The sequence below is a fragment of the Abramis brama genome (genome assembly GCF_963993115.1).
Source record: "Abramis brama genome assembly, chromosome: 18".
NCBI lineage: Eukaryota > Metazoa > Chordata > Actinopteri > Cypriniformes > Leuciscidae > Abramis > Abramis brama.
In genome coordinates this window covers 27,102,986-27,127,408 of record NC_139980.1, presented here as the reverse complement: position 1 = coordinate 27,127,408, position 24,423 = coordinate 27,102,986, and the positions used below count along the sequence as shown (strand labels likewise).

Sequence of the window (24,423 nt, the reverse complement as noted above, 5' to 3'; positions counted from 1 at the left end):
AGGATGAATAAATTATTATAGATTTTCAATTTTGAGTGAATCCTGTTAAGTACAATGTTTGTTTTTTTACAGATACAATGAAGTCACATGTTAATCAGAATGATTTCTGAAGGATCATGTGACACTGAAGACTGGAGTATTGATGTTAAAAAAAACTGCTTTGCCATCTTAAAAATAAATTATATTTTAAAATATATAATATTTAATATATATATATTAAAATCAGTAATACTTTGCAATATTATTGGAATTTAAAATAACTGTTTTAATGTATTTTTGATCAAATAAATGCAGCCTTGTTGAGCATAAGTGATTTGTAATGATAAAAAAAATAAAAAAGTACAATCCCACTCCAAAAAGAAGTCCACACCAACTACATAACTTGAAAGAACTGAAGCAGTTCCCTCAGCACATGAGCTAAGCACCCACAAAGTTTTTTTGTACGAGCTGCTCGTGTTCAAAGAGACATCGCATGCCCTAAGCTCTGATCTCATTCTTCCATCTGTTCTGTGGTCTGTAACCTTCAACCAGGTTCATTACATCTTCAAAGCGAGACACGCGTGTGTCAGTGTTGCAGAGTGTTACCTGGCAACCTCCCAGCTCCGCGGTGGAGTCCCGTTGCCAAGGGGAAGCCTTGAGAGGCGAGCGCTGCTGATCAGTTCACTGCAGTCTGAAGGGGTGGATCCCTGCACGGCACGCTTAATGCCATTGCACTGAACGCCAATGTGAGTCGCATGTCAAGCAGCCTGCGGATGCTCCTGAGAGCGATGCATTGCAGACACAATGTTATTATCATACGTATTAACTTCCAGGCCGATTTACAACAATAACCTATCATCGGCTACTCCAAAGATTCCTTTCCAACCTAAATCCACAGCTGTCCAATTTAAATGAATGCAAATGCAATATCTGCAAAAATGGGAAGGAAATGTCCACTTGGACCTGCTGCTGGGAGGACGGGCCCGGGGCTGGAAGCCAGAAAATTGCTAGTTCGACCTCCAAAAGAAACATGCCTTGTTTTATCACTATTGTGCCCTTGAGCAAGACAAGTGATCTGCTCCAAAAGGGATGGTTCTCTCAAAAATGAAAAGTCTGTTCTTGTTACTCCTACCCATATGCTGTTATTTTCTCAGTGGAACACACAGTGGATAGCCTACATGCTCCATTTTTTTTCAAAAAAAAGAAAAAAAGAAGGTGTTTCAAGGGAATAAATGCTATATAGTTTTGGAAATTAGAGAGGGTGTGTAAAAATAACCTTTTGAACTGTCCCTTTAATAACCGCACCCACATTATTCATTTCACTTTGGATAAAAGTGTGCTAAATAAATAACTACTTACTATTCTAACTAAATGTTTTCTTTTCCGATTAAATGATGTCACTTAAACGGTGTGATTTAGGATTCGTAGCAAGCCTCCTGTTCCCATCAGAGCTCTTCACTCTACTTGAAGCAGCATTTCCATTTTTATGTAAGAGCCTGAGTCAGCTGTTCTGTTCCACGGTCTGCAAGTGTGCTTTTTATTGCCCTTTACTACCCTGTGCTCTTGCCTCTGAGGAAAAAGATATTGAATATTTAATGCCAAGAGTGTTGGAGATATTACTCAGTAAAAAAAGACTTACTTTGAAAACATTTTGCTCCACCTAAATGGTACTCTGAAGTGAAAATTTATTTTTTTTAAATGAAAAAGAGAAAAGGGGCTGAGTAAGATGTACTGATACTGCTATAGGGCGTTACAAAACATATATGAATTGACTATTGAGTAAGGAAATGGGAGTAAATAAAGTCTGCAAATACCCGCTATCTGGATGTCAAGATTAAACCAAATGACTATTAGATGTTACTGTAGCACTGCGCATGCGCGTCGCACAGATCCAGGAAAAACTAAACTAACAAAGCCCCCCGTTTCCTCGATCGCAGAAGACCCATCATAGATTTATTTTTGCACACGTAAGATTACGCTGCAATTCCGTAACCTATAACATTGTAACGTTATGTATCCCATCGCGAATTAAAACCTTACAGCGCTGCCTTTTGTTTGACCGCTGATAGCCGCGTGAACTGAGAAAGTCAGAGAAATTCACAACGCCATACCAACCTGACACTTTCATGCTCTGCTCCCTTCCAGGCAGCGCTTCCTCCGGAGATGGCATTCGCACTTTGGAGGACATATCTCCCATTCTACTTTGGATAAAATGACTCCAAACCAAACGCACGGAAGTCCGCGCGACCATGAGCACAAACACGCCGCACGCGATGCACTTGTGTAACGATCGCACAAGCGCGTGCTCGTTACTTAACTCTTATAAAAGTAAATAAGTATTCTTATTAATCCAGTGCTAAAACGGCTCAGAGTCACTGGTGTGTTGGAAAATAACGCTTAGTGATCAAAAATAGCTTATGAGCTTGGAATAGCTATGTTCTTTTTAATAAAAAGTGGTAAAGCTGCGTGTTGGCACTTTTTTGAAGATATACTTATATATATATATATATATTTGATGGCTCCGTGGTGACAATTATGTTTAATACTACAAATATATAGTATATTAATGAATGTGAGCTTATAAAATGCTAGTTTTAAATAAGTCACACCCATCGACTATTAAAAAAATGATCACACCATGAGCATCAACTTCATAACCTAGCCTATTTTGTGTACCCATATATTGTATTTAATATTCAAAATGCTCATATTTATGTAATTTTTATGTAATTTTTTATGTAATTTATTTGTGCTGATCATTAGGCCTATGTGCTTGTGTCAGTTACTGGAAGTTTATGATCGTTAACTTATGTGTAATAATTTCTTAAAACTGAAAGTCAGTTCTCTTATCAGTATCAGTTAAATGTCGGCGCATGGCCGCATACATTATAGCATCATAGCCATTGGCAGGGGTGCATACAAGTGGTGCGCATGCGCGACCAAAATAAAAATACGCTGGGTAATAAGTTCAGACCGCTCATTTGCTTACCGACATGGTTGACACCTGTTAATGCACAAACACCGTTTTAGATCGACACTGTAATACTGCATAAGATTTCCATTTGAACTGAATGCATAAATCTGGCGGTTTCAGAGCAAAACTGTGACATTCACTGCAGCGCTTCGGCAGTGCTAAAGTTACTAAAGTAGCCTACTTACTTCCTGGCAACCCGCCAAAATAAAAGCTGGCTGATTTTAGATTTGAAAATTAATATTTTAAAAAATGATAATGTAAATATTAGCATTGTATGTTTTTAAGTCTATACAAAATAACCCAACATATTGACCCAATATGTGTAACCCAACGGTTGGGTTAAACAAATAACCCAACCTTTTAACGTGTACTATAAAATAATTGTATTTTTCTTTAATACCAATTTGAAATATATACATAATAGTATTATCACACTTTATTATTTTGTTTATTTAAAAAAATAAAAAATATACGCAGTAATATTATTTAAAAAATATATTATATTTAATGGGTCACACTATGTGCAGTGTGAGCACCAAACCAAATCTCCAGGTGCTCTCATGAGAACCATGACTGAAAAACGTATGTGCACCCCTTCCTATAGGTAAGTGTTTTTTTGTAGAAAATTAGTTACATTTCTTTTACATGATAACTTTATGTCAATTTAGGATGTATTAATAAACTTATAGAAAGGTGTTTCAATTTCAAATGACAGGCTACTGTAGCCTAGCAAAATAATCTAATATCATAACACAAAAACAGAACACTGAGTAGACATTTCTTTGTTTGAGATGATATTCCCGGGCCCTTGAAGGTGTCGTCTGTCTGCGAGCACTCAGAGACAGTGTCTTTATCCATGTGTCGTCAGCATAAGGGTGGATTGAAAAGCTTTACCATCTGGAGTTCACTGCGTGTCGAATGTGTTTGTTGGAGACACGCGTGCGGCAGACGACAGTCCTCAAAACTGCAACACAAGAGAGGATCAGGAGACCTCTGCTGACCTCAAAGCAAGAGCAGGGGCGGATACTAACCCTCACAATACATGCAATAGGTGGAATTCTGCAAAGTGCATGGATAATTCACATATGAGAAGATAGATAAATAGATAGACGTTGTAGGTGACTGGTTTACATCACTAACCAAATGAGAACTATCAGTGATTTGGAGTCGGTGTAAACGTTTTCGTGTACCAATAAAATGAGGAAAGGATGAGATAAATCAGTGTTCGACAATAAATCAATGCGGCATGAGGGATGAGCGTGTGTGGGGGATGGGACTGAACGCGAAGATGACAGGCCATATGGAGTCGGCCTTCATTTTTGGACACACTTTGATGAACTAATACTTTCAAAGGGTGTATCGCGGTGTTAACAAAATATTTATTTCACGTGAAATTGTTAACATCGAAGAATTAACAGTCGATGGTATTATGGCGCACGATGACCTTATTTCTTCAAGAGACTTGAGGTTTATTTGCCAATACGCATTGCATTACATACTTGTGTTAAGATTAGAATAAAACAAATCTAATCAAACTTAAAATAAAAACGTGTTTTTGTTGTTATTCATATTATAAACCAGTAAATCGTGCACTCAAACGGCACTTGTGCATCAAAAAATGTGAATAAAAAGAAAAGTATGCATTGTTTAGAATACATGACGACGACGCATGTGCATCATGAAAAGTGCAGAAACTATTTTCCAAACGGCTAATGTTTAGTAAGCCGACAGATGCCACCTCTTTCCACCAGAGTATAATCCTCTCTGAAGGGAAGGGAACAGAGGAGCAGGACGGAGAGCTTCAGTGTGTGTGATAAACTGGGCTACTCTCCTCCTCTCTGTCAGATCGCGCTCTGCATCACACCATTTCACATGATGACCGACTCTGCTTACGAGCACCGAAGCCTTCTGCTCTGGCTATTTGCTTCTAACATGCATTTTTCTGCTTTTCCTTTTTTCGTTTATCATGAAGAAATTCGAGTGATGCAACACTGTAATCGGGAATGATTTATGTCGCATCCAACAGCATCAAGGTGCGCAAAAGCGTGCGGAACATTTGATGATTTTTTTGAACGACGCTCCTCTGCACCGACTGCCTTGTGGACATTTCCCCAAACTGGATATATGGACAATTATTATCTCGAGGGATAAAAACCTGTTATTTATGTCCTGCTTCGCAAGGTGTATTTGTGTAAGTTTTGATGAAATCGATGTGCGATGTTATTTTTTTAAAACAAATTGTTAATGTCAATCAACTGCGTCTGTTTTACTAAAGCATGTTTCTTTTTTCCTTCTTATAGCTCATATGACAGCAGACTGTAAATGCATTGAGGGTGCCACTGTATCAATATATGTCAGGCTATATTAATAGGTTCTTTGATTTTCAGACTGAATGGATCGCCTAATTAAAATCCAATTTGCGGGGAATTTTCCTTTCGGTGTATATGGTGCAAGGTCGGCTTTTGACAAATGGTCCCCTCCACTTTTCCCCCAATATTTAGTTTACCCCCTCCTGATGCAGGTGCTTTCAACTGCCCCCACCTTCTAACATATACCCCGCCCGACCCCCCACACGAGGCGGCGGTGTCTCTAGTCCCACAGATTCCCCCTTCTTTCTTACCTCTGCTGCATTTTGCATGAGCTATCTAGGTCATTAGCATTTTAGCGTATGCAAGACTTGACAAAGCTGGTGAGGAGCCAGATGGGCCCTCTACTATTTTTTACATCTCATGGGAGTTGAGCAAGGGACCAACTGCATGCAGCACGCCACTGAGCGCCTTCTTTTTATTGCCATCACTCGGGCCTTATGTTGCACCAACACATGATGGAGAGATGCGCACCGTCCTGTGGAGATAACGCACTCGTGCCATTCGAAAAAAATAGGTAATGTAATAACTGGGAACGCTTGTTTGAATTATTATGTGTGTGTTGATGCACAGATGCCATAAGAATGCATGATGCTCTGTGCAATGTTGGATGCTGATGCTGATGCTACACCAGTCGAAGGAGGACGTAGACATTTTGGTGCAACATCGTTGCTGCATGGGATATACTGTAGCTAGTTGTGCGATTCTCAACATTGTGGTTGAAAACAGGCCTGCTTTTCTTCGTGTTCACAGCGGACCTTGATTTAAATGTCCATACAATTAAGGCACGCGGTGAATGCCAAGAGAGATGGCAAATATCATCGATGAATGCTTTTAAAAACTGCACGAATTAGTCCGTGCTTGCGATGCATGACAGTTCTTATTTTCTTTCGCTCGGTTTTTTTTTTTTTTTTTTGCGAGAGAGAGAGAGCTTGTGTGGAGGCGAACCGACGCATCAATGCGGCCAAACTGAGCTTTAATATTTCATTGCGTTCTTCCATAATTTTGTGCTGCGCAAAAGTGCGTATCCTTGAATATTATGAAGTGTCATTGTGGCTATATACGAGTTCAAAACACTAACAGTTAACCTTGAGGTCTGATGAAACGTCCTTTTGTTATTTGTCTATTTAGAAGACGCTTTTAAAATCTAGAAACGCCACATACAGTAGTCTCATTTGCAGACATGTACACTATGTCTTCGGGAGAAGATGAAGAATAATATGGTTAGAAAAGTTGTGAGGCCTTAAATGACAACCAATTTAAACAGAACACATCACGAACCGTTCCGGATTTCTTGAATTTCTGACAGCAGTGGGTCCTCAAAGTGGCACTTGTCATGTGTCCTCATTCTAAAGGCACAGAAAATATTACGCATGCACGTTTGTATTGTATCCTTGATACTGTAAATCATTTTAGTTTGTCAATAAAATCTCATATTCACAAAGCAGACATTAATTTCTTTTCTTTTTTCACGCAATATTTGCCACTTTGTGTTTCGATGTATTACTTATTCACTAATATTATTATTTATTCACTTTTTATCTCTGACTTTTTGTGACTGACACTTTTTACAAAATTTACACACAAAAAAATATGGATGCTAATGATGCTCAGTAATTACGATGCAGGCCGCGAGCTATAGGCCTATGTGTAATTTAACAGATTTTTAACTGCAATTTAAGCGATATTTCATATAAATTCACAATGACGTTCACAATTTACAAAATCAACATTTTATCTGGCGCCGTAAAGATAGAAGCAAAGGGGCATTACTGCCTGATTCCATAGAATATATTTTTTAGAATATACTTTTTATCAGTTCTAGAAAATGTTATTTACGGTTGCTTTAATCCATCAATCAAAACACTGATCTGAAGAATCATATAACGCAACACCAAGAACGTTTTAAAGAACCAGCAAGAACAGCAAACATGTTCTTGATGGTTCTATGCTGAATTTTAAGAGGACCATTGAAGAACCTTTATTTTAAAGTGTAGCCTACAACACGCTTATGGTATAGGCTATAGACTATTCCGGTTTGATAATGGAAATATTTCACATTATGGCGCCTTAAACATGCCATTAATTACAGCTCCTGACATAATATTTCATCTTCACTTCATATGAAATGTTCATTTTTAGAGATAGCCTACATCCTACACAATGTTTCATCTTTAGACTACCCTAACCGCGAACCTCTTTTTCAAGGTCATTTATCAATAGCGAATGGTTGCTTTTGAAAATGTGGGCCTATAGGCTTTTGCCAAATCATTTTTATGATTAAATAGGCAACTGAAACTATTATATTACAGATAAACGCGTATAGCTATATATCCGCCAATCAAAAATATCAAAGAAAACTTGCTTTTGTTGCGTCATAATAATTTGAATTTAGGCTATACCAGTCGAATTGTAGTGTAGGCTAATGATTTTCGTCCACGAGGTTACTAATCAAGCTTAACGTAATGTAGCCTATCATTTCCGTTAGAGGTTTAAGTATTATTAAAACTCCCAATTCACCTCAGAATATAGAACGTGCAGGCCTTCTTCCTGCATGTTCTAGAATGCAACCATTCGTCCGTTTACAGATTAAGCGTTCAGGCAATTCAAGCCAATAATGGAGATAAACAAGATGCAATTTTATAAGCCACACGTGCATTACGGCTGGAGTTTTCATTTCAAAGGTTCAGGAAAAAGAAATAAGTGCACAAGGGCAGTTAGTAACCTCGAACCACGGCACTAAAATGGCCAAAGACATCGCAGTAGAAAAAGTGAGGAATTATGCAGAACACAGAATTTTCCGCCTTTTAGCAACGGAGAAGCGAACCGTGTGTGGCCTTGTCGAAAATGCTATATCCTTTAAAGGGTATTTAAGGACACTGCATAATGTCAGATCAACCTCATTAGGCAGAGGTGTAGCCTACATTAGCATATTTCATCAAAAGAATATTTAGGTCGCAGATTCAATTCACACAGCTGCCCCTGTGTTTCAATCAGGGAGTTGGTAATTTTTGTAAATGTTGATTCTTGAAGGACGCGGGGACACGGTTGCAGTGAGACACAAAATGAAGTTGTTTCATTGGAATTTGCATGGGTGGATTTAATGTATTGGAGTAGAAAAAGAACATTGAAAATTACAAATCAAGGAAATATAACGCTGGAATAGTGTTGGAAAACGTGGACTGTTATGACCAAATACAGAGCTATGTTAATTAGCCTAATGAGATGAGCGAAACTGTCAGGTAAGACTACGCTTGTGACGAATAAAAACGACTTGACCTGGGTGCAAATTATACAACTATTTTAAATGAATTCGAGTTTTAAAGAATTTAAAACACCTGCTTAATGATTAAAATATTTTCAAGCAAACTCTGTCTAGGTTTGTCTGGCACAATGCAAATTGTCATTTCGCGCCACTATAAGTAGGCTAGGCTATAATAATATATAGGCCTATATATATATATACCATAACTAAAGCTTGTGCTGTAGGCCTATAATAAAGAGATGCATAATGACATTACGTGTAATGTCTTTATCGTAAAGCGCGTTTGCAGGTAAAAATACGCGCCCTACTTGTAATCTAACGAGAGAGAGAGAGAGATAGAGAGAGAGAGAGAGAGAGAGAGAGAGAGAGAGTAGTCGGCATATGTTCTTTAACCATGACTCCCAATTTTTTTTAAGTTTCTAGTGCATGTTTAGGGGGTCTGACCCCCATAAATCGTTCCTTTGTGGCAGTTCTTCTTCTTTTCTGTCTTTTTTATACAACTAAGCACCATCAGTGTAATGATCCATTCAGTTATATAATAGGGAGAAACTGAAATCAAACCCACACACAAGTCCACTAATTTCTTTCGTGCTTTCTTTTTTACATATTAAAATATTCGCAGTATAAATATGCCTCGAGGTTTAATGCGTTTTTATAAAACAAAGATCTGGCCCGAAATAAAAAGGAATGCTCCACATTATTACATCATGAGAACTGAAATTGTACCAAGCCACGAATGTGAGTGAGTGTGAGTGTGTCCTCTCTCACCCCAACACCTTATGGTGTCCACAAGGTGGCACTGTTTGACAGGTGACTATTAATTATTATAAACCAGCTGATCATTACACATTAAATGTAAATACACTAGTGAATGCCACTGTTAAGTTATTAGTTTGGAAATAATATATTAAAAATATGAAGCACAATAGGCATATAGCCTTCAGAAAGCTTAGAAATGTTATCACACATAACAGTTCAACAATAATTCTGATTCATAAAATATGGACAATGTTATTTTTATTTCACTTGAATATTAATTTAAAATCTCTTCATACAAACGTCCATGAGAACACTGACAATCTTTATAATATATTTTGTTATTTATTTCGTGTTTAAATATCAAAATATCCAACTCATATGAACTAGTGGAATATGTATAATAGTTACAGATATTCAAATGAAGACATTTCAAAGGTTTTCTGTAATCAAGCAAATTAAACACACATTAAATGACCTTCAGGCACTGACCTTATGATACTTTAAATATATATATATATATATATAAAAAAAAAAAAAAGGCCAGGGAATGATGACCAAGAAGTGAATATTGCCTTTGGATAAGAGAATGAAAAAGGCTGATTAAATGTTTAAGCAGAACAGCCGAGAGGCGAATGCAAGGAAGTGAAGAACAGGATGATGACAGATAGAGAAATAGATAGTGTGCACCTTCCCCGATCTTAGTGGAAGGAATATCCAGCTGACGGGAGACCCCCACACCACTGTGTGATAAATTTCAGCACATCTTGACATTCTGGACTGTGAGTGGTCTGAAGGGTGAAACAAAAACAACCAATCATGATCAAAGCACCACAGGCGACCCTAGGCAGGATGGCTGGGGAAAAAACAGTGAAGTAGTGCAAAAATTGTAAATGCACCCACAAGGATTAAAAAAAAAAAAAAATGATGATGATGATGATGAAATGCATCGAAAGAGAGCATTTACATTTACTTCAACACAACACATGCTGATAAATTCAGTCCTGAGAGTTAACTTTTGATCAAGAGAGCATATTAATTATAATTTCAAACGATTGCAGTGTGATTGAAGACTAATTGTGAAAGCTCAAAGGTAACAATGACTGATTTGTACCTTTGTAGCCATCAAGAATTTATTCCAGTCATCTTTATTTGCTGCCATCCCTGGTCTTTTGAACTCAATTTTGTTGCGCAGGACAGGGTAACCTGTGTTCCAAAGAAAAAGAAGAAAAATTAAGAATGTTAGTTGTATAATTCTACTCTTAAAATGAGCCCTTTAGAACTTGTTTAAAGGGATAGTTCAACCAAAAATGAAAAATCTGTCATCATTTACTCACCCTTTCATTTAAAAAAAAAAAAATGTTTCAGCTGGTTTTGCCCATACAATGAAAGTTAAAGGGGTCTAAAACAACAGTCATTATATGGACAAAACACACAAAAGAAATGTCTCTTCCACAGAAGAAATAAAGACATACAGGTTTGGATTGACATGAGGGTGAATACAAGATGACAAAACTTTAATTTTGGGATGAATTATCCCTTTAAACGAGCCAGTTTACAAGCCATTTAAAGGAAATATTGATCCAAGTGTCCCTGCACACACTGGACCGTCTTTTGTGCAGACTGCCTCACCTGTGACGACGCAAGGTAGGGACCGGATGCCAGTGCCGGCAGCCACTAGGGAGGCTTCATATGTGCCCCTCTCATCCTTCGGCAGCACCTGCTCCACCCGCTGGTCCATGGACACAGTCAGAACCCATTCCCTAATCTCCTCCCTCTTTTCCACCTAGAACACAGCCAATGGAAAGAGTTTGCTCAAAGAGTAAAAAAACAACAAAAAAACACTAGCAGCGGTGCAGTTTTCGAGGCGAAGGCTTACGGTCACGTGCAGCTTTGAAGGTACGGGGACCTCAAATGGAATATCTGTTTCCTGGAAGTCTGTGTGATCTAAAGCATCCAATGTGCCCTCGTCGATGCCCTGGAAATTGAGAAAAATTACAGAAATTAAATGACAACACTTAAAGGAGATATAAAAAAATAAATGAAATTAATCTACACTACTGTTTAAAAGTTTGGGATATTTTTTTAAATAAATCATGTATGCTCATTTGCATTTATTTAATGAAAAATATAGTAAAAACATAAATACTGTGAAATGTTATATAATACTGTGAAATAATATATTTTATAATAATGTAATTTATTTATGTGATGGCAAAGCTGAATTGTCAGCATCATTACTCCAGTCTTCAGTGTCACATGATCCTTCAGAAATCATTCTAATATGCTGATTTGCTGCTCAAGAAACATTTCTTATTATTATTAATATTGAAAAAAATATATATTTTTGTGGAAACTGATACATTTTTTCCCAAGATTCTTTGATGAATAGAAAGTTCAAAAGAATAGCATTTATTTGAAATATAAATCTTTTGTAACATTATATATGACTACGTTCACAGGGATTTTTGAACGTACGTTTTTTTTAGGATTGACAACCGCAGGTTTGAGTCTCGCAATGTCCCGTTCACACAGCAACTTACAGAAGCATCTCGAATAATGTGCGACGGGTGTCAAACCTGTATTCTCTTACCAGTAACCGAAGCGACAGTGACCAAAGTAATATCAAAGATGGCGACGTCCATAAAACAGAAAAATCTAAGAGTTCAATCAAGCCACAAGTTCATCCATCAAATCTTCATTAACCTAAAGCAGCTTTTATATCTGGGTGGAGAGAGGAGCATTTGAGTCGCACGTAGAGCTCAAAACTGACGGTGGAGACTTGGATCTAAAAATGCCCCTTACTTGCCCTAAACTTTTGAACACCTTTCATTGAATAACTGGGGCAGCAAGAAAGCTACCTTCTGCAAGCGGTCTGTAAAGTTAAACTAAAAGGTTGGTGGCACAACTGATGGTTTGCGTTCTCTGTCACTGTCTCATTTGAAAGATACTCATCAGACTGCACACACGAGCAAAAGTCTTTTACTTACATCAGCCAAATCCAAGAAGCGGTTGAGGAAGATAAAAGCCATGTTCTCCCATCCCACAGCCTGCATGAGAAATATTCATCAGTGACACGCAGAACTGAAACAGCTCAAATTAAAAATGAAAAGTTGAAGAAATATTTAATAGAACTCCAGAAAAATGACACATTGCTGCTTCGTCTTCAGAACGCGAGGCAACTCCAACTGCTCTGCGAATCAAATTATTGGAGCAAACAGGAGAATTAAGCCCATTTCCCAGGGCTCTTACATGTAGCTGCCCTCCTGTGTCACATGAACAGTTGAAGCAGCTATGTGACTGTGTGTTTGGAGCTGGGCTCACTGTGCGCTCACCTTGGCAGCCAAGCCAGCCTCATAAAAGGCCTTGTCAGCTGGAAAGAGCTCGGTGTGCCTCAGGAGAGAGACGGACAACTTGGCCGCCACAGAACTCTGTAGACAAGTAAACATGTATGTAATTACATTGACACAGATAACATAAAAGAGAAGTGCTTTGAATGTTTAACATTTTTCTAAATAAAATAATGTGAGAGGCTTTATTTTATCCATTTCCATTTGATTGGATGTGAAAAATAGGCTTTGATATTATTGGTTAATATTGCTCCTATTCCTATGGCCATTTTTACATTGGCAGAAAAGTTGATGCAATTTTTTGATGAATGATTAGGAAAACATTTTTTTTTCTAATATAATAAGACCAGAGACATTCAAATTTCTAGTTTGTCTGTATATACACTATCATTCAAATAATTTTTTTATGTTTTTGAAAGAAGCCCTTATGCATTTATTTGATCAAAACAGTAAAAAACATATATTCTGAAATATCATTACTATTTGAAATATGTTCTGTTTTAATATAATGTAAAATGTAATTTATTCCTTTTATGGCAAAGATGAATTTTCAGCATCATTACTCCAGTCTTCAGTGTGTCACATGATCCATCTAGAAATCATTATAATATGCTGACTTGCTGCTCAAGAAACATTTCTTATTATTATCAATGTTGTGTAACAGTTGCGCTGCTTAATGTTTTTGTGTATATCGTGATTCATTTTATCAGGATGCTTTGATGAATAGAAAGTTGAAATGGCAAGCATTTATTTGAAAAATAAATGTTTTGTAACATTATACGTCTTTACTGTCACTTTTGATCAATTTAATGCATCCTTGCGGAAAAAAAGTATTAATATCATTAAAAAAAATCGTACAGACCCCAAACTTTTGAACAGTAGTTAATAAAAAGAGTTTAAGTGGTATCAAAATGCATATACAATACTGTTAGCACATGATAAAGATCATCTTGAAGTATGTACACACCAGCTGGTCAATGCCTTGGGCTGCAGAGCGGGTGGCGTAATAGTGAGCAACCAGCAGCATCTGCTCAAACTCCTCATGGGCTGGAGAATTAGCTTCTGAAGACTTGGTCAGGTTTTCACACTGCACAGAACAGAGACACCGTAAGATTCACTATTTCCCACTTGAATATAGAATCAATACAGACTAAATCTCCCAAGTGTGAGCTGCCATAGTAACCCAGAGCTCACCAGCAGTAAAAGGACGTCCCTCAGATCGGCCCACATCCGATAAGCTTCTGCACAATCCCGGTCCCTTAGGCTCACTAGCTCCAGGAACATCCGCTTGTAAATGTTAAAGTTCTGCAAGATAGGAAAGAAGATGTTGCTGAGGAAAGATGAAAGACTATATGCTTAGTTTGAGGGGACATTTAAAGGAAAATACTTTCTGCTTTCTTTTTAAAAACAAAAGATGGACAGAGGATTTAAAAACATGGACTGATTTACCATGCATAACTGCATGTACCTGTGAATAAGCTGGCACACCGTGCTGGGCGTACAGGTCGAGCACTTTCTCTGCCCCACCCTCTTTGATCAGGTGAGTGGCGTATAAGGCAACGTACTTGTGCAGGATCTTAAAATTCTGTTGAAGAATGGAAAGGCAGATACTCTGTGAAAATGATGGCACGTTTTGTCTCCACACTAACACGTCTGGAGTGGCAGAACAGATGAACTGGCACCTGTTTTGAGGCTGTGTCAATACATTTCTCCCACTGTCCTCTCTCAGCATACATGTCCAGGGCAGCCACCACATCTACTCCAACCAACTGATTGAAAAATAAAGGAAAACTGTTAGGACAAATTAAGATTTAATTAAAACTATTAATAAATAAATAAAACTATTACAAATAATATAAAAATGTAAATAATATGCATAAATATATCATATATTATCATTAATAAAATGCTACCAAAACTAATAATTGTTAATTATAATAATGACTATTATTTTTTGTAATAATTATCATTATTAATAATAATAATACTGACTTAAAAAATAAAGGAAAGTAATTAGAACAGATTAAGTTTTAAAATAATTGAAACTATTACCTATTACTAATAATTTTAAAAACAATTCATTTAAAATATTTTAATAGTAATAATAATAATATCAAAATCAAAAATTGTGTTAATTATAAAAGTGATATTTAGTATTATTATTATTAACATTAATAATAATAATAATATCCCTTTAACACATGCCTCTCGTGGCTTATTGCTTCAATCTAATAATCAAACATTTCTTCTCATTCATACGCAATATTATAGTATATTATATAGCACCTCTTTGATTGGCTACGTTTTATTATGTACATGTACATTTAACTAGTTTCCTCATTAACATTCTATCTTTCTTTTCAATAAAAAGCCCTGACCTGCATCATTCAGCACCAGTAAATGTAACTAAACTGCCAGTAAATCATTGCAATGAGAGGCAAGCGCTCACATCAATTTGGTGACTCATATCTGTTATTCTAAATTGAATCAAGCCAATCGTCTCCATTTTTCTCCCCTCACAACAATAACTGAAAACAATGAAGTAGCGGAGCGGAGGAGCTGCAGTCTGCGGTATTGTGCTATGCTCATTTAATGCATTCTTTAACCTCAACTTCCATTGCTAGGAAATAGATTTCAAATGTTCAGACTTAAACAGGATTCTGACAGCTAGCAGTTCCCTGACATTTTGAGCCATGCTGCTCATGTGGGCGACGTGAGTTCGATTAACAATCCTGTTCCCTCTCGCTCTCCCAAGGAGGTCTGCGATACCTGGAAAAAGCTATCCGGTAGCATTCTCATTTATCTGAATGGCAAGTAGCTACTATTCTGAGCTGTAAGTCAATTCCATGCTTTAATGAGCCCGCAAAAAAAAAAAAATTATATTGGTTTTCTTTGGCAAACCAATATAACAAAATATTCATATATATATATATATATATATATATATATATATATATATATATATATATATATAATTTTATATCTACGTTTGATGCTACTTCAAATGCTTTTTGCCTGGAACTACATTTTGGTGTAGTTCCAGCATCTACCAGAAGGCTAACTGGCCCATGCTAAACAACCAATACTTGACCCTTTGTTCTCTCCCCATCATTTAAAGTCCTGTATTTAATATATCTATCAATAAAAGTGGCAAAAAGACAGATTCATCTGATATAAAGAACTTACAGAGTCAACTTTGCCTTGATTTTTTAAGTGATCTTTGTAGCGTTTGTCCACATATTCCTCTAGCCTGTGAAGAGAGGAAAGGTCATTAAAACTCATTAAAGGCAAACTCTTACAAAGAATGACATCACAGTATTCTCAATAAGGCGTAAATATCAATTCTATACTACCAGTTGATCTTTAAGAATAGCCTCATGCAGCAACCGGAAAGCATTTAGACTTGATTCCTAAACCTATTTTTCCGCGCCTAAATAAAAGACAGTCAGAGATAAACTGCGAAGGCCATCTGCACCTCTCTGGCCTTGTGCTGTCGTGCACTGTCAAGTGATTTTTCTGACAGAGAGAGAGTGATTTCACTACCTCCCTCTCACATTGTTGGCTATAGCGTTGTTAGGGGCGACCAGTCTGTTAAGGGCTCACCTTGGATCGAGCTCCTTGGCCACTCTTTTGGCTTTGTTCCATTCTTCTCCCTCAATGAATGCATCTATGGCGTTCTTAATGAGGTCCAGGTTGAGGTAGAGCTCAGCAGCCTGAAAAAAAAATTAAAAAAATTTTGTACCTCAATAGGTCCATGGCTCAAGGACGCCGAAGAATAGACTAAGTCTGTGAGCTTTTGTGTCATATACACTAAATATATACTCACACGCATGGGCACACTAGCACATTGAAAGCACCATTTTCTCTCTCAAAACACATTACTTTGTGAGAATTAAAAAAAGGTAGTATTTTTGACTTTTTTAGTATTTCTAAACGTCTAAAAATCTTTGAGGAAAATAAAAAAACAAATGTCAATGCTGAGTTTCATTTAATGAGTGTGCTTCTATACCTGAAAAATATATAAAACAAACATACCTCGCTGTACTTTCTGAGCTGAATCAGCCGTGGCCCGACAACCTGACTGACGTCCACAGCCTTGTCATGGGATAAAAATTTAATGGCCAATTCTGCTGCCTAAAGGACATGAAAAGATGAGAAAACCTCAGTAAAACTGTACATGCAACTAAAATCAAGCTCTTAAGGAGCTTAAAAACATACTTACAGCAGGTAAGTGGAAATTAATATGCAATTAATTTTTAACATTTCGTGGAAATTGAGTACAGCTCTTTAATGGATGATACATACAACAGTCGGGGCAATTGAAAATTTGCAGTTGATCTAGGTTAAAAAGATCAATGTTTGATTCCTTTTTTATAGTTCAGCTTCTTGGCTGAAGCTTCAATAGAAGCATTTATTTTTTTTATTTTTTTGAGCCATTAGTCTAATATACTGCTAATGGTATTCTGTCTCTGTTGAGTGGACAAAAACTGATTTTTGCAAGACCTTCAAGCTATATAATAAACCTTAACACTCAACACACCCTGACTTCAGTGCCAAAAATGATCAATCAGTAAAAAGGGATGCAGATGAAAACGCAATGTCTTAAATTCACAGGGTAATTGAAACATCTGTGAACCTTTCAAGAAGGCAGAGACAGCTTTGTGAAAATAACCAAAGCTTTTATAATACTGTCGTTTTTTAATGTATTTGAAGAGCAGAGAAGAGTGTCTAAGTCTAGCATTTGTTGTCGAGTCATAGCCAGTGTTGTGTGTAATGCATTACCAAGTAATTAATTACTGTAATTTAATTATTTCTTCCTTTGAAAAATTAAAGTAATGGATTACTCTGAATTTGTCCTTAATTTAATAATAGGTACTTCTGATATAATTGCATTAATACTGTACAGACTATAGAACAATTCTATATAAAACAATAGAGGATTTAACATCAAAATGAAATGTCTTATGATAAAATGTATGTTTTTAAAGTAATTGGTCAGTTCAAGAATAATTTGTGAAATTTAATATTATTTATTTGAAAGAATTACAAGAGCAGTTTCATGTCTATTGCTTGTGTTGTTCAACTGGTCAGGTTGATATGGGATTTAGAAAGTAATTAGTAATAAGTAATCCAATACTTTTTAGAGAGAGTATTGCATTACAGCAACGATATGCAAATATATGAAGAGTTCAGATGCAAAAGCCTCTAAGTGCCATCTGAAATTTTTTTCTAGAATGATCATTTTTATCAAGCTTGTATATTTAAGTTCAGTAATTTCACTTAAATGGCAATGAAAATTACCTATTAATTGTCATTTAAGTGAAATTACTGAACTTAAATATGCGAGCTTGATAAAAATGATCATTCTAGAAGAAAATTTCAGATGGCACTTAGAGGCTTTTGCATCTGAAGTCTTCATATAAATAAATGATATTTTAATAAATTTTATTTATATTAATTAATTGTGATCAATTTTGTCTTTTGTAGTTTGTAATTTATTGTTGTTGGCTCTATTCCAAGTTTTTTGTTTTAACTTTTCAACAACAAAATAATAAACAAAATAGTATCATTAGTAAAAAATAATACTAATACAATTTTTCTCAAAATAATAAAAAACTAATGTCTTACTGTAAGATGCAGTCACATTAGTGACATTTTGGTGACATTTTTGGTGCAGGCAAAAATCGTCAATAGAGTAGTGATGTATTAAGCAAGCAACGCTCACACAAAAGTCACTGTCAAACTAAGCTGCTTTCTATTAGTCAACACAGCAAATTTGAATGTCTATCTGAACCCGATTCCTATTGAAATTAAAATTCCTTTAATCATACTTGCTGGCATGTTCATAAACTAATAAGGGATTTTTTCTACAGAATGATTGAGAAAATTACAACACAATGAATATTTAATAAAAAGCATGAAGTCAGAGGTCTTTATGAAGTTAGATTATATGGTGACTGCTGCTAGGTGGCTCTGAGTCTGGACTTCACCTTCATCCAACACTTCATCAGCAAGTCCATGTTAGATGAGTCCTTAACTTTCAGATAGCAGTCCACGGCTCTGGTATACTCTCCCGTCTGTTCCCACTCCTGAGCCTGCTCAACCATACCTTCCACACCCCTGTAAACACACACATATACACTTATTTCTCCTAGACTGGTTAGACATTGTCATTTTATTTCCTACTTTCCTTCCATCTCTATTAATGCCATAGTACTCATGAGAAGAAAAACACTCACTGCTTTTTCTTATTCTGGAAAAGCAAGTGTTTTGAATAAAGACTTGAAACCCCTATTTATGAAAGGTCTTCAGACTTCTGTGCTTCAAATCTTGAGATGACATGGGGGTTAATGACCATGAAAGCTACATGAAAAACGTTCAGCTTTAAAAAAAAAAATCTAGCAGCATGTTTTGTGTGCATTAATGTTTAGAAATGAAAACTGCCGGGAATGAATTGAATTTCACGGCTGTGAAGTCTAGCACTCAACCAGTATCACTTTCTGCCTCATACTAACATAAGGTTTCGTCAGAATGGACAGGGGCAAAAGAAACCAACATGGCTGAAACGACACCTAAAGAGAGACACGTCCTACACCTCGGCCTTTGGAAAGAGAAAAACATATTTGGGATCATAAAGTGACCAACTGAGTCAATCATAAAACACAACATGGCAAGAAAGTTCAGACTCTTGATTGAAAATAGGCTAATGATACAAGAAGCCTATATTAATGCTGAGTGGGCCTTGAACTGACTATGTAAAATGTTTCTCCTTTTCTTCCCAGGGAAGACAGTGAAGAAGCCTTTGATGTTTTCCCACAAGTCATTAAAAATAGGAAAATTATCAGTGGAGACGGATTTGCTGCGCGTTAATGAGCTGCTCATTATGGATTTAATTTAGGATAAAAAGCTGCCATGTTCTAATAAAGGAGGGAAGCCAAGCAACGAAAAGAGGATCTGAATGTAGTTCAGAGCTGCAAGCTTTTCCTCACAACTGCAGAGCCCTAGTTTCTGGAGGACAACAAACAAGGGAGGATTTTCTGGTGCAGCGAATGAGACGCAAATGAAAGTAAGGCAGAAAGAAAAGAAACAGACAGTAGAGGAGTTAAAAGAGAGTTCTTTTACCAGTTGCCCTCACTCTCATATTCCTTTTGAAGGACGCTCAGCTTGCTGGGCAAATAGTCTTTACAGATCCGCATTGCATCAGTCCACATCCCAGCATCCTGGAAAAGGAAAATATGATTCTTCAAAGCCTGAACTTAATATTAATATTTTCATACTAAGAAGAAATCTTACATTTGTTTTGTTTTTATAATAACTATTTATTAAAATATAATTGTGATAAATTTTGTCTTCTGTAATTTTAAAGTTACATTTATTACATGTATTGTTGTTGGCTTTATACCTGTGAAGTTGGAATCATTTTGGTTAAATTTTTCTTTTTTAATTACAATTACAAAAAAAACAAATGTCTTTATCATTCTTGCTGATACACTGCTCATAACAAAAGGGATTTTTCTATCAAACAAATAAATAAAACAATTAATAATGTAATAAGAAAATATCTCACAGAACTTTTAGAATTTTACAATCAGATAAAATACCATGAAAATGAATGATAAAACATCACCTTTTTTGTTGGACAGAAAGAAAAAACTAAATCAGGGAGAGTAAATAACATTTTTGGGTGAATTATCCGTTTAACCTTTGGTAAGATTTTTTTTTACATTTTGGTAACTTCAGGAAGTAGCTACCCTGATTTTTTGCTTCAAAATGTTTAGAAAGTTTAGATCTCTTTGTGCTTTATGAGGATGTTGACTGCAGCATGGGTATCTATAAAAGGCATCAAATCCATGATGTTCTACAATGAAGAACACTTTTGTTTTGTTGTCCAAGTACAGATTGTGTTTTAAGAATTGGGAACTCTTACTTTGTAGTATTTAATAGCCAGTTCAGGCCTTTGTGCCCTAAGCAGGAAGGCCTCAGCTTTTTGGAATTCCTTCTGGTCAAAACAGAACTTGGCCTGGCTCACTAGAATGTCTGCCACACTTTCCGGATCATGAGCCTCAGCCACTCTCTGGGCGTTACTCCAGTCCTTGTTATGGACGTGCCTGCAATAGAAATAGACACAGTCATCCATATTTCAAACCTAATTTTTTAGAAATTCAGCAATACAATTTATATATAATGGCCACATAATAAATCATGAAGTAGTTGGATTAAAGACATTGAGACTATTGTGCAAAACCAATTAAATAATTGAACAAAGTTTAGTAAAATATGCACATTCTTTGTTGCACTTGGATATATATGGATATATATTTTATAAATGTAATTTATAAAGTAAGTAATTTATAATTAAATTAAATTTACCTATTGCCTTTTTTTTACTGCAAAGCTCAGTTAAGACTTAATCAGTATTTTTCTTGTTTTCCGGTACAAAAATATCTTAACATCATCGAAACAAGATAAAATAACTTGCATAATAGGTTCAAATGACACAAAAAGGTTTTCAGAGAATACGCCTTAAATTTTTCAGAGAATACATTTTTCTTTCTCCATTGGGAAATGTATTTTTTAAGCATAAGCGTCACAAAATATTGTTATATTTGTGTTTACAAGAACAAAAAGTGGTTTGCCAAATATATAATATATATATTATAATAGTATTATATTATTGTTTAAGGATGTTTAGATATTTGTATTGGAAAACAACACAAATATGGAGTCATCAGTCATATTCATGGAGTCATATTTCTTGGAGTCATCAGATCATCTTTATTTCACTGAAGTGACAATATTCTTGTGCCACAGTAGCAGTGCCAGCTCACAACTCCTGCATGAGATCTACGAATCAAACACTCTCAATCCCAGCAACACCTGCTTCCAGTCACTCATTGCTTGTAATGTGAGAGAGTGCAGGAAATCTAACAGTAATCTATGCAGACAAAAAGTTCTGAAGCGATGCAATCCACCCTATTGAGTGGTCTCTGTGTGTGTACTAAGGTAGGAAAGCGTAAAAGCTCACTCACATTAGCACAGCCTCCTTGGGTTTCCCAGCTTTGATGAACTCAGTCTCAGCCTCATTGAATTTGCCCTTAAAAGTTAAAAATTACAATTAATATAATGTGCACCATGCGATCATTAATAACTAGAATAATAAAGTCTGGGTCTGGGTATTAATAATAAGAATAAAAACTTGGTGTGGGCCTGTCTTAGAGTAAGTGTAGAGTAATATGTCATAATAAAAAAAATTAATACAGCAATATTTTCAATCAATTACACTTTATTACTGGCAGGTGGGAAATTAACTTCATTGACATTCACTACATTTCCTGGTGAATGTCAATATTTTTTACTATCCATTTATTTTATAAAATGATATTGTTATATAAAATATAATTTTATTTATAATTATTATATGTATTTACATTTATTAAATAAATTCAAGTAAGCCTGTATAAAATAACTATTATAAAATAGCTACTTTCACATTTAAGTCTACATTATAAAAAACAAATCAGACATCTCTATATTCAAAAACTGAACCAAGTGGAAAAATCCCAGTTTAATTGCATTCACAGTCCCTGACCTCGAAAATGGACTCGAGTCTCATTTTGGTTGTTTCTATCTATTTTACAATCACACCCACATTTCTCCGGAGCCGTGGGCGTTAACAGTGTAGAAAAGGGGAATCATTTCTCCCCAGTCAGTAATACCTGGTCCTCAAGGAACATGGCATTTTTTAGATGGATATCAGGAATCTTCTGTTTCATGGAGAGTCGGGCCAACTCAAAGGCAAAGTCAAATGAGCTAAAGAAGACAAAGAGCATTTCGTTAAATAGTAAATAGATACCAGTTTTACTATAATGCATTGGTTAATAGTAATCTGTATATACCAATTATACCTGAAGAGAATTAAAGGACAGAAAAACACTATTAAGTCCTATCATTAGGTCTTGGCTTAGCAGAGACTTACTTATTATCAGCTGCAAAGTCAATGGCGGTTTCCAGAAAGCCAAATTTGTTGAGCAGTTTAACGGCTGCCTCTCCTCCAAGACCTTTTGCCCACAGGTAGGCCACTTGCTTATGAGCACTCGCTCCTCCATGGGTCTTTGCTATCTGTGGCAAAGACATGAAGAAGAACTTACAATGTTTGAATTTCTCTACATTCTACATGCTATCAACTCAAACATCATATAAGACCATTTAGTGTGCACACATACCCGATAAGCTTCCTCCCACATATCATTGACTCTATACATGTTTACTGCGGCTTTCCAATCCTGACCCTCTAGGAGGTGATACTCCGCTTCCTGAAACCTGGATTCAGCCTCTAGCTCCTGTGATAAACACAACAACCGTGACCACGTGGAGGACTTAGTGAGCCATGAACAAGACTAAACTGCACCGAAACACAAATATTTGAATTGGAAGAATAAAAGAATGGCCCAAATGTTAACATGAACCTTGGCCAGGTGAATGTGCGTTTCCTGAAGAAGGTCTTTGTGATGAACGGCGACTAAACGGATCATGTCATCATACATCTTGTTCTTCTTGTACATAGTGATGGCCAAGTCCGGTTCATCTACTGTGGTAAAAATCCTATAGACAGAGAGGTAAAAAAAGAATCTTTAGACAGTGAACACATTTCAAATATGTAAAAATGCACACATGAAATATCATACATTTCAGTCTCTTAATTCAGAGTCAGAAAATAAAGCTTTTGTCAATCAAACATTAATAAATATATTAATTAATATAAAACATAGTGGTCCGATAAAGAAAAAAAGGCAGTGTGTATGTGTGTGTGTGTTTACCTTTCAGCTTCTTTGAACTTTCCCTCTTTCTCTAACTCTTGTGCTCTGCTGATATAAAGGGCAGACACATCCTCTTGTGTCATGCACTTCACAGCAAGCTGAGTTGGAGATGGACAGAGAGAGAACAAGAGAGGAGAACAAAATGATACATAATAATTCAAATGTAAATGGATCGTGATTAGGGATAATTTAAATGTAAATTGTCCATGATTTGAATTAAGAAAAAAAGCTAAATGCAGTTGTGTTCTCAGCTTCCATCCATCAGATTTATAATTACCACTACACTGATTTATTAGCATGTTGCTATGCCATTGTTAGAGTGTTCCTGGTGGTTGCTAGGCAGTTGCTTATTGGCCAAAGTTAAAAAAAAATTATATATATGTTTCGATTCTCTCATTCAATGTAAATCTATAGAATTTTTTCAGATGTTTAATAGCAGACAAAAATACTGGCACTAAAATATACAGCTATTATTAATTAATGCACAATTTGCAGAAGGGCACAATGTGACACTTACCTTATGAGCTTGCTCCCATTGCCCAATTTGAGTGTACATATCTATAGCATCTTTAGTATGATCACCCTTCACAAATAGACGTTCTGCCACCTGTAGCTCAGAGAAATAATGAGTCAATAAATCAGCAAATCTTTGTCCAAAACGTTTTTTTTTTTTTTTGCCCTAATTCACTATGGTAAGCCTAAAACTGCGTATATACATCACTCGCTTATGCATGTCTCGTCATATCCATAAATAGAGAAAAGTTTCTCCAGTTAGGTTGACATGGAGCAACTAAATCTCCAACCTTTAGGGAACCACCCATTTAAAAAATGGCAAACAGAGTCTGCTGGCAAAAAGAAAATGCGACAGAGCTCGTAATAAAACGAGAATCAACATTTGCTTGGCTTTTTTGGAGAT

At 36.1% G+C, this 24,423-nt stretch overlaps 2 protein-coding genes and 1 long non-coding RNA gene across 3 annotated transcripts in view; 1 reads left to right on the top strand and 2 right to left on the bottom strand.

Annotated features, from left to right (window-relative positions):
• msraa (methionine sulfoxide reductase Aa) overlaps positions 1–2,295 on the bottom strand; it is a 73,220-nt gene extending 70,925 nt beyond the window's left edge. Inside the window, exon 1 of the mRNA XM_084090700.1 lies at positions 2,095–2,295. Within this exon, the coding sequence (XP_083946826.1) occupies positions 2,095–2,230 (136 nt within the window). The 5' untranslated portion in view covers positions 2,231–2,295. The remainder of the gene's footprint in view (positions 1–2,094) is intronic.
• Positions 2,296–4,680: 2,385 nt separating this feature from the next.
• On the top strand, positions 4,681–6,766 carry LOC311068194. The gene is made up of 2 exons (XR_014603348.1): positions 4,681–5,144; positions 5,254–6,766. It is a non-coding gene; the product is annotated as an uncharacterized lncRNA (long non-coding RNA).
• A 2,433-nt stretch (positions 6,767–9,199) lies between these two features.
• ift172 (intraflagellar transport 172) overlaps positions 9,200–24,423 on the bottom strand; it is a 33,482-nt gene continuing 18,258 nt past the window's right edge. The window contains exons 26-48 of the mRNA XM_084090488.1: positions 24,025–24,114; positions 23,508–23,605; positions 23,157–23,292; positions 22,914–23,030; positions 22,667–22,809; positions 22,407–22,500; positions 21,720–21,784; positions 20,618–20,798; positions 19,813–19,910; positions 18,681–18,810; positions 16,726–16,824; positions 16,294–16,403; positions 15,877–15,940; positions 14,373–14,459; positions 14,159–14,275; positions 13,885–13,995; positions 13,658–13,777; positions 12,676–12,771; positions 12,331–12,390; positions 11,220–11,318; positions 10,973–11,126; positions 10,455–10,546; positions 9,200–10,131 (exon numbers count right to left, since the gene is read on the bottom strand). Of these exons, the coding sequence (XP_083946614.1) occupies positions 10,042–10,131; positions 10,455–10,546; positions 10,973–11,126; positions 11,220–11,318; positions 12,331–12,390; positions 12,676–12,771; positions 13,658–13,777; positions 13,885–13,995; positions 14,159–14,275; positions 14,373–14,459; positions 15,877–15,940; positions 16,294–16,403; positions 16,726–16,824; positions 18,681–18,810; positions 19,813–19,910; positions 20,618–20,798; positions 21,720–21,784; positions 22,407–22,500; positions 22,667–22,809; positions 22,914–23,030; positions 23,157–23,292; positions 23,508–23,605; positions 24,025–24,114 (2,451 nt within the window). The 3' untranslated portion in view covers positions 9,200–10,041. The remainder of the gene's footprint in view (positions 10,132–10,454; positions 10,547–10,972; positions 11,127–11,219; positions 11,319–12,330; positions 12,391–12,675; positions 12,772–13,657; positions 13,778–13,884; positions 13,996–14,158; positions 14,276–14,372; positions 14,460–15,876; positions 15,941–16,293; positions 16,404–16,725; positions 16,825–18,680; positions 18,811–19,812; positions 19,911–20,617; positions 20,799–21,719; positions 21,785–22,406; positions 22,501–22,666; positions 22,810–22,913; positions 23,031–23,156; positions 23,293–23,507; positions 23,606–24,024; positions 24,115–24,423) is intronic.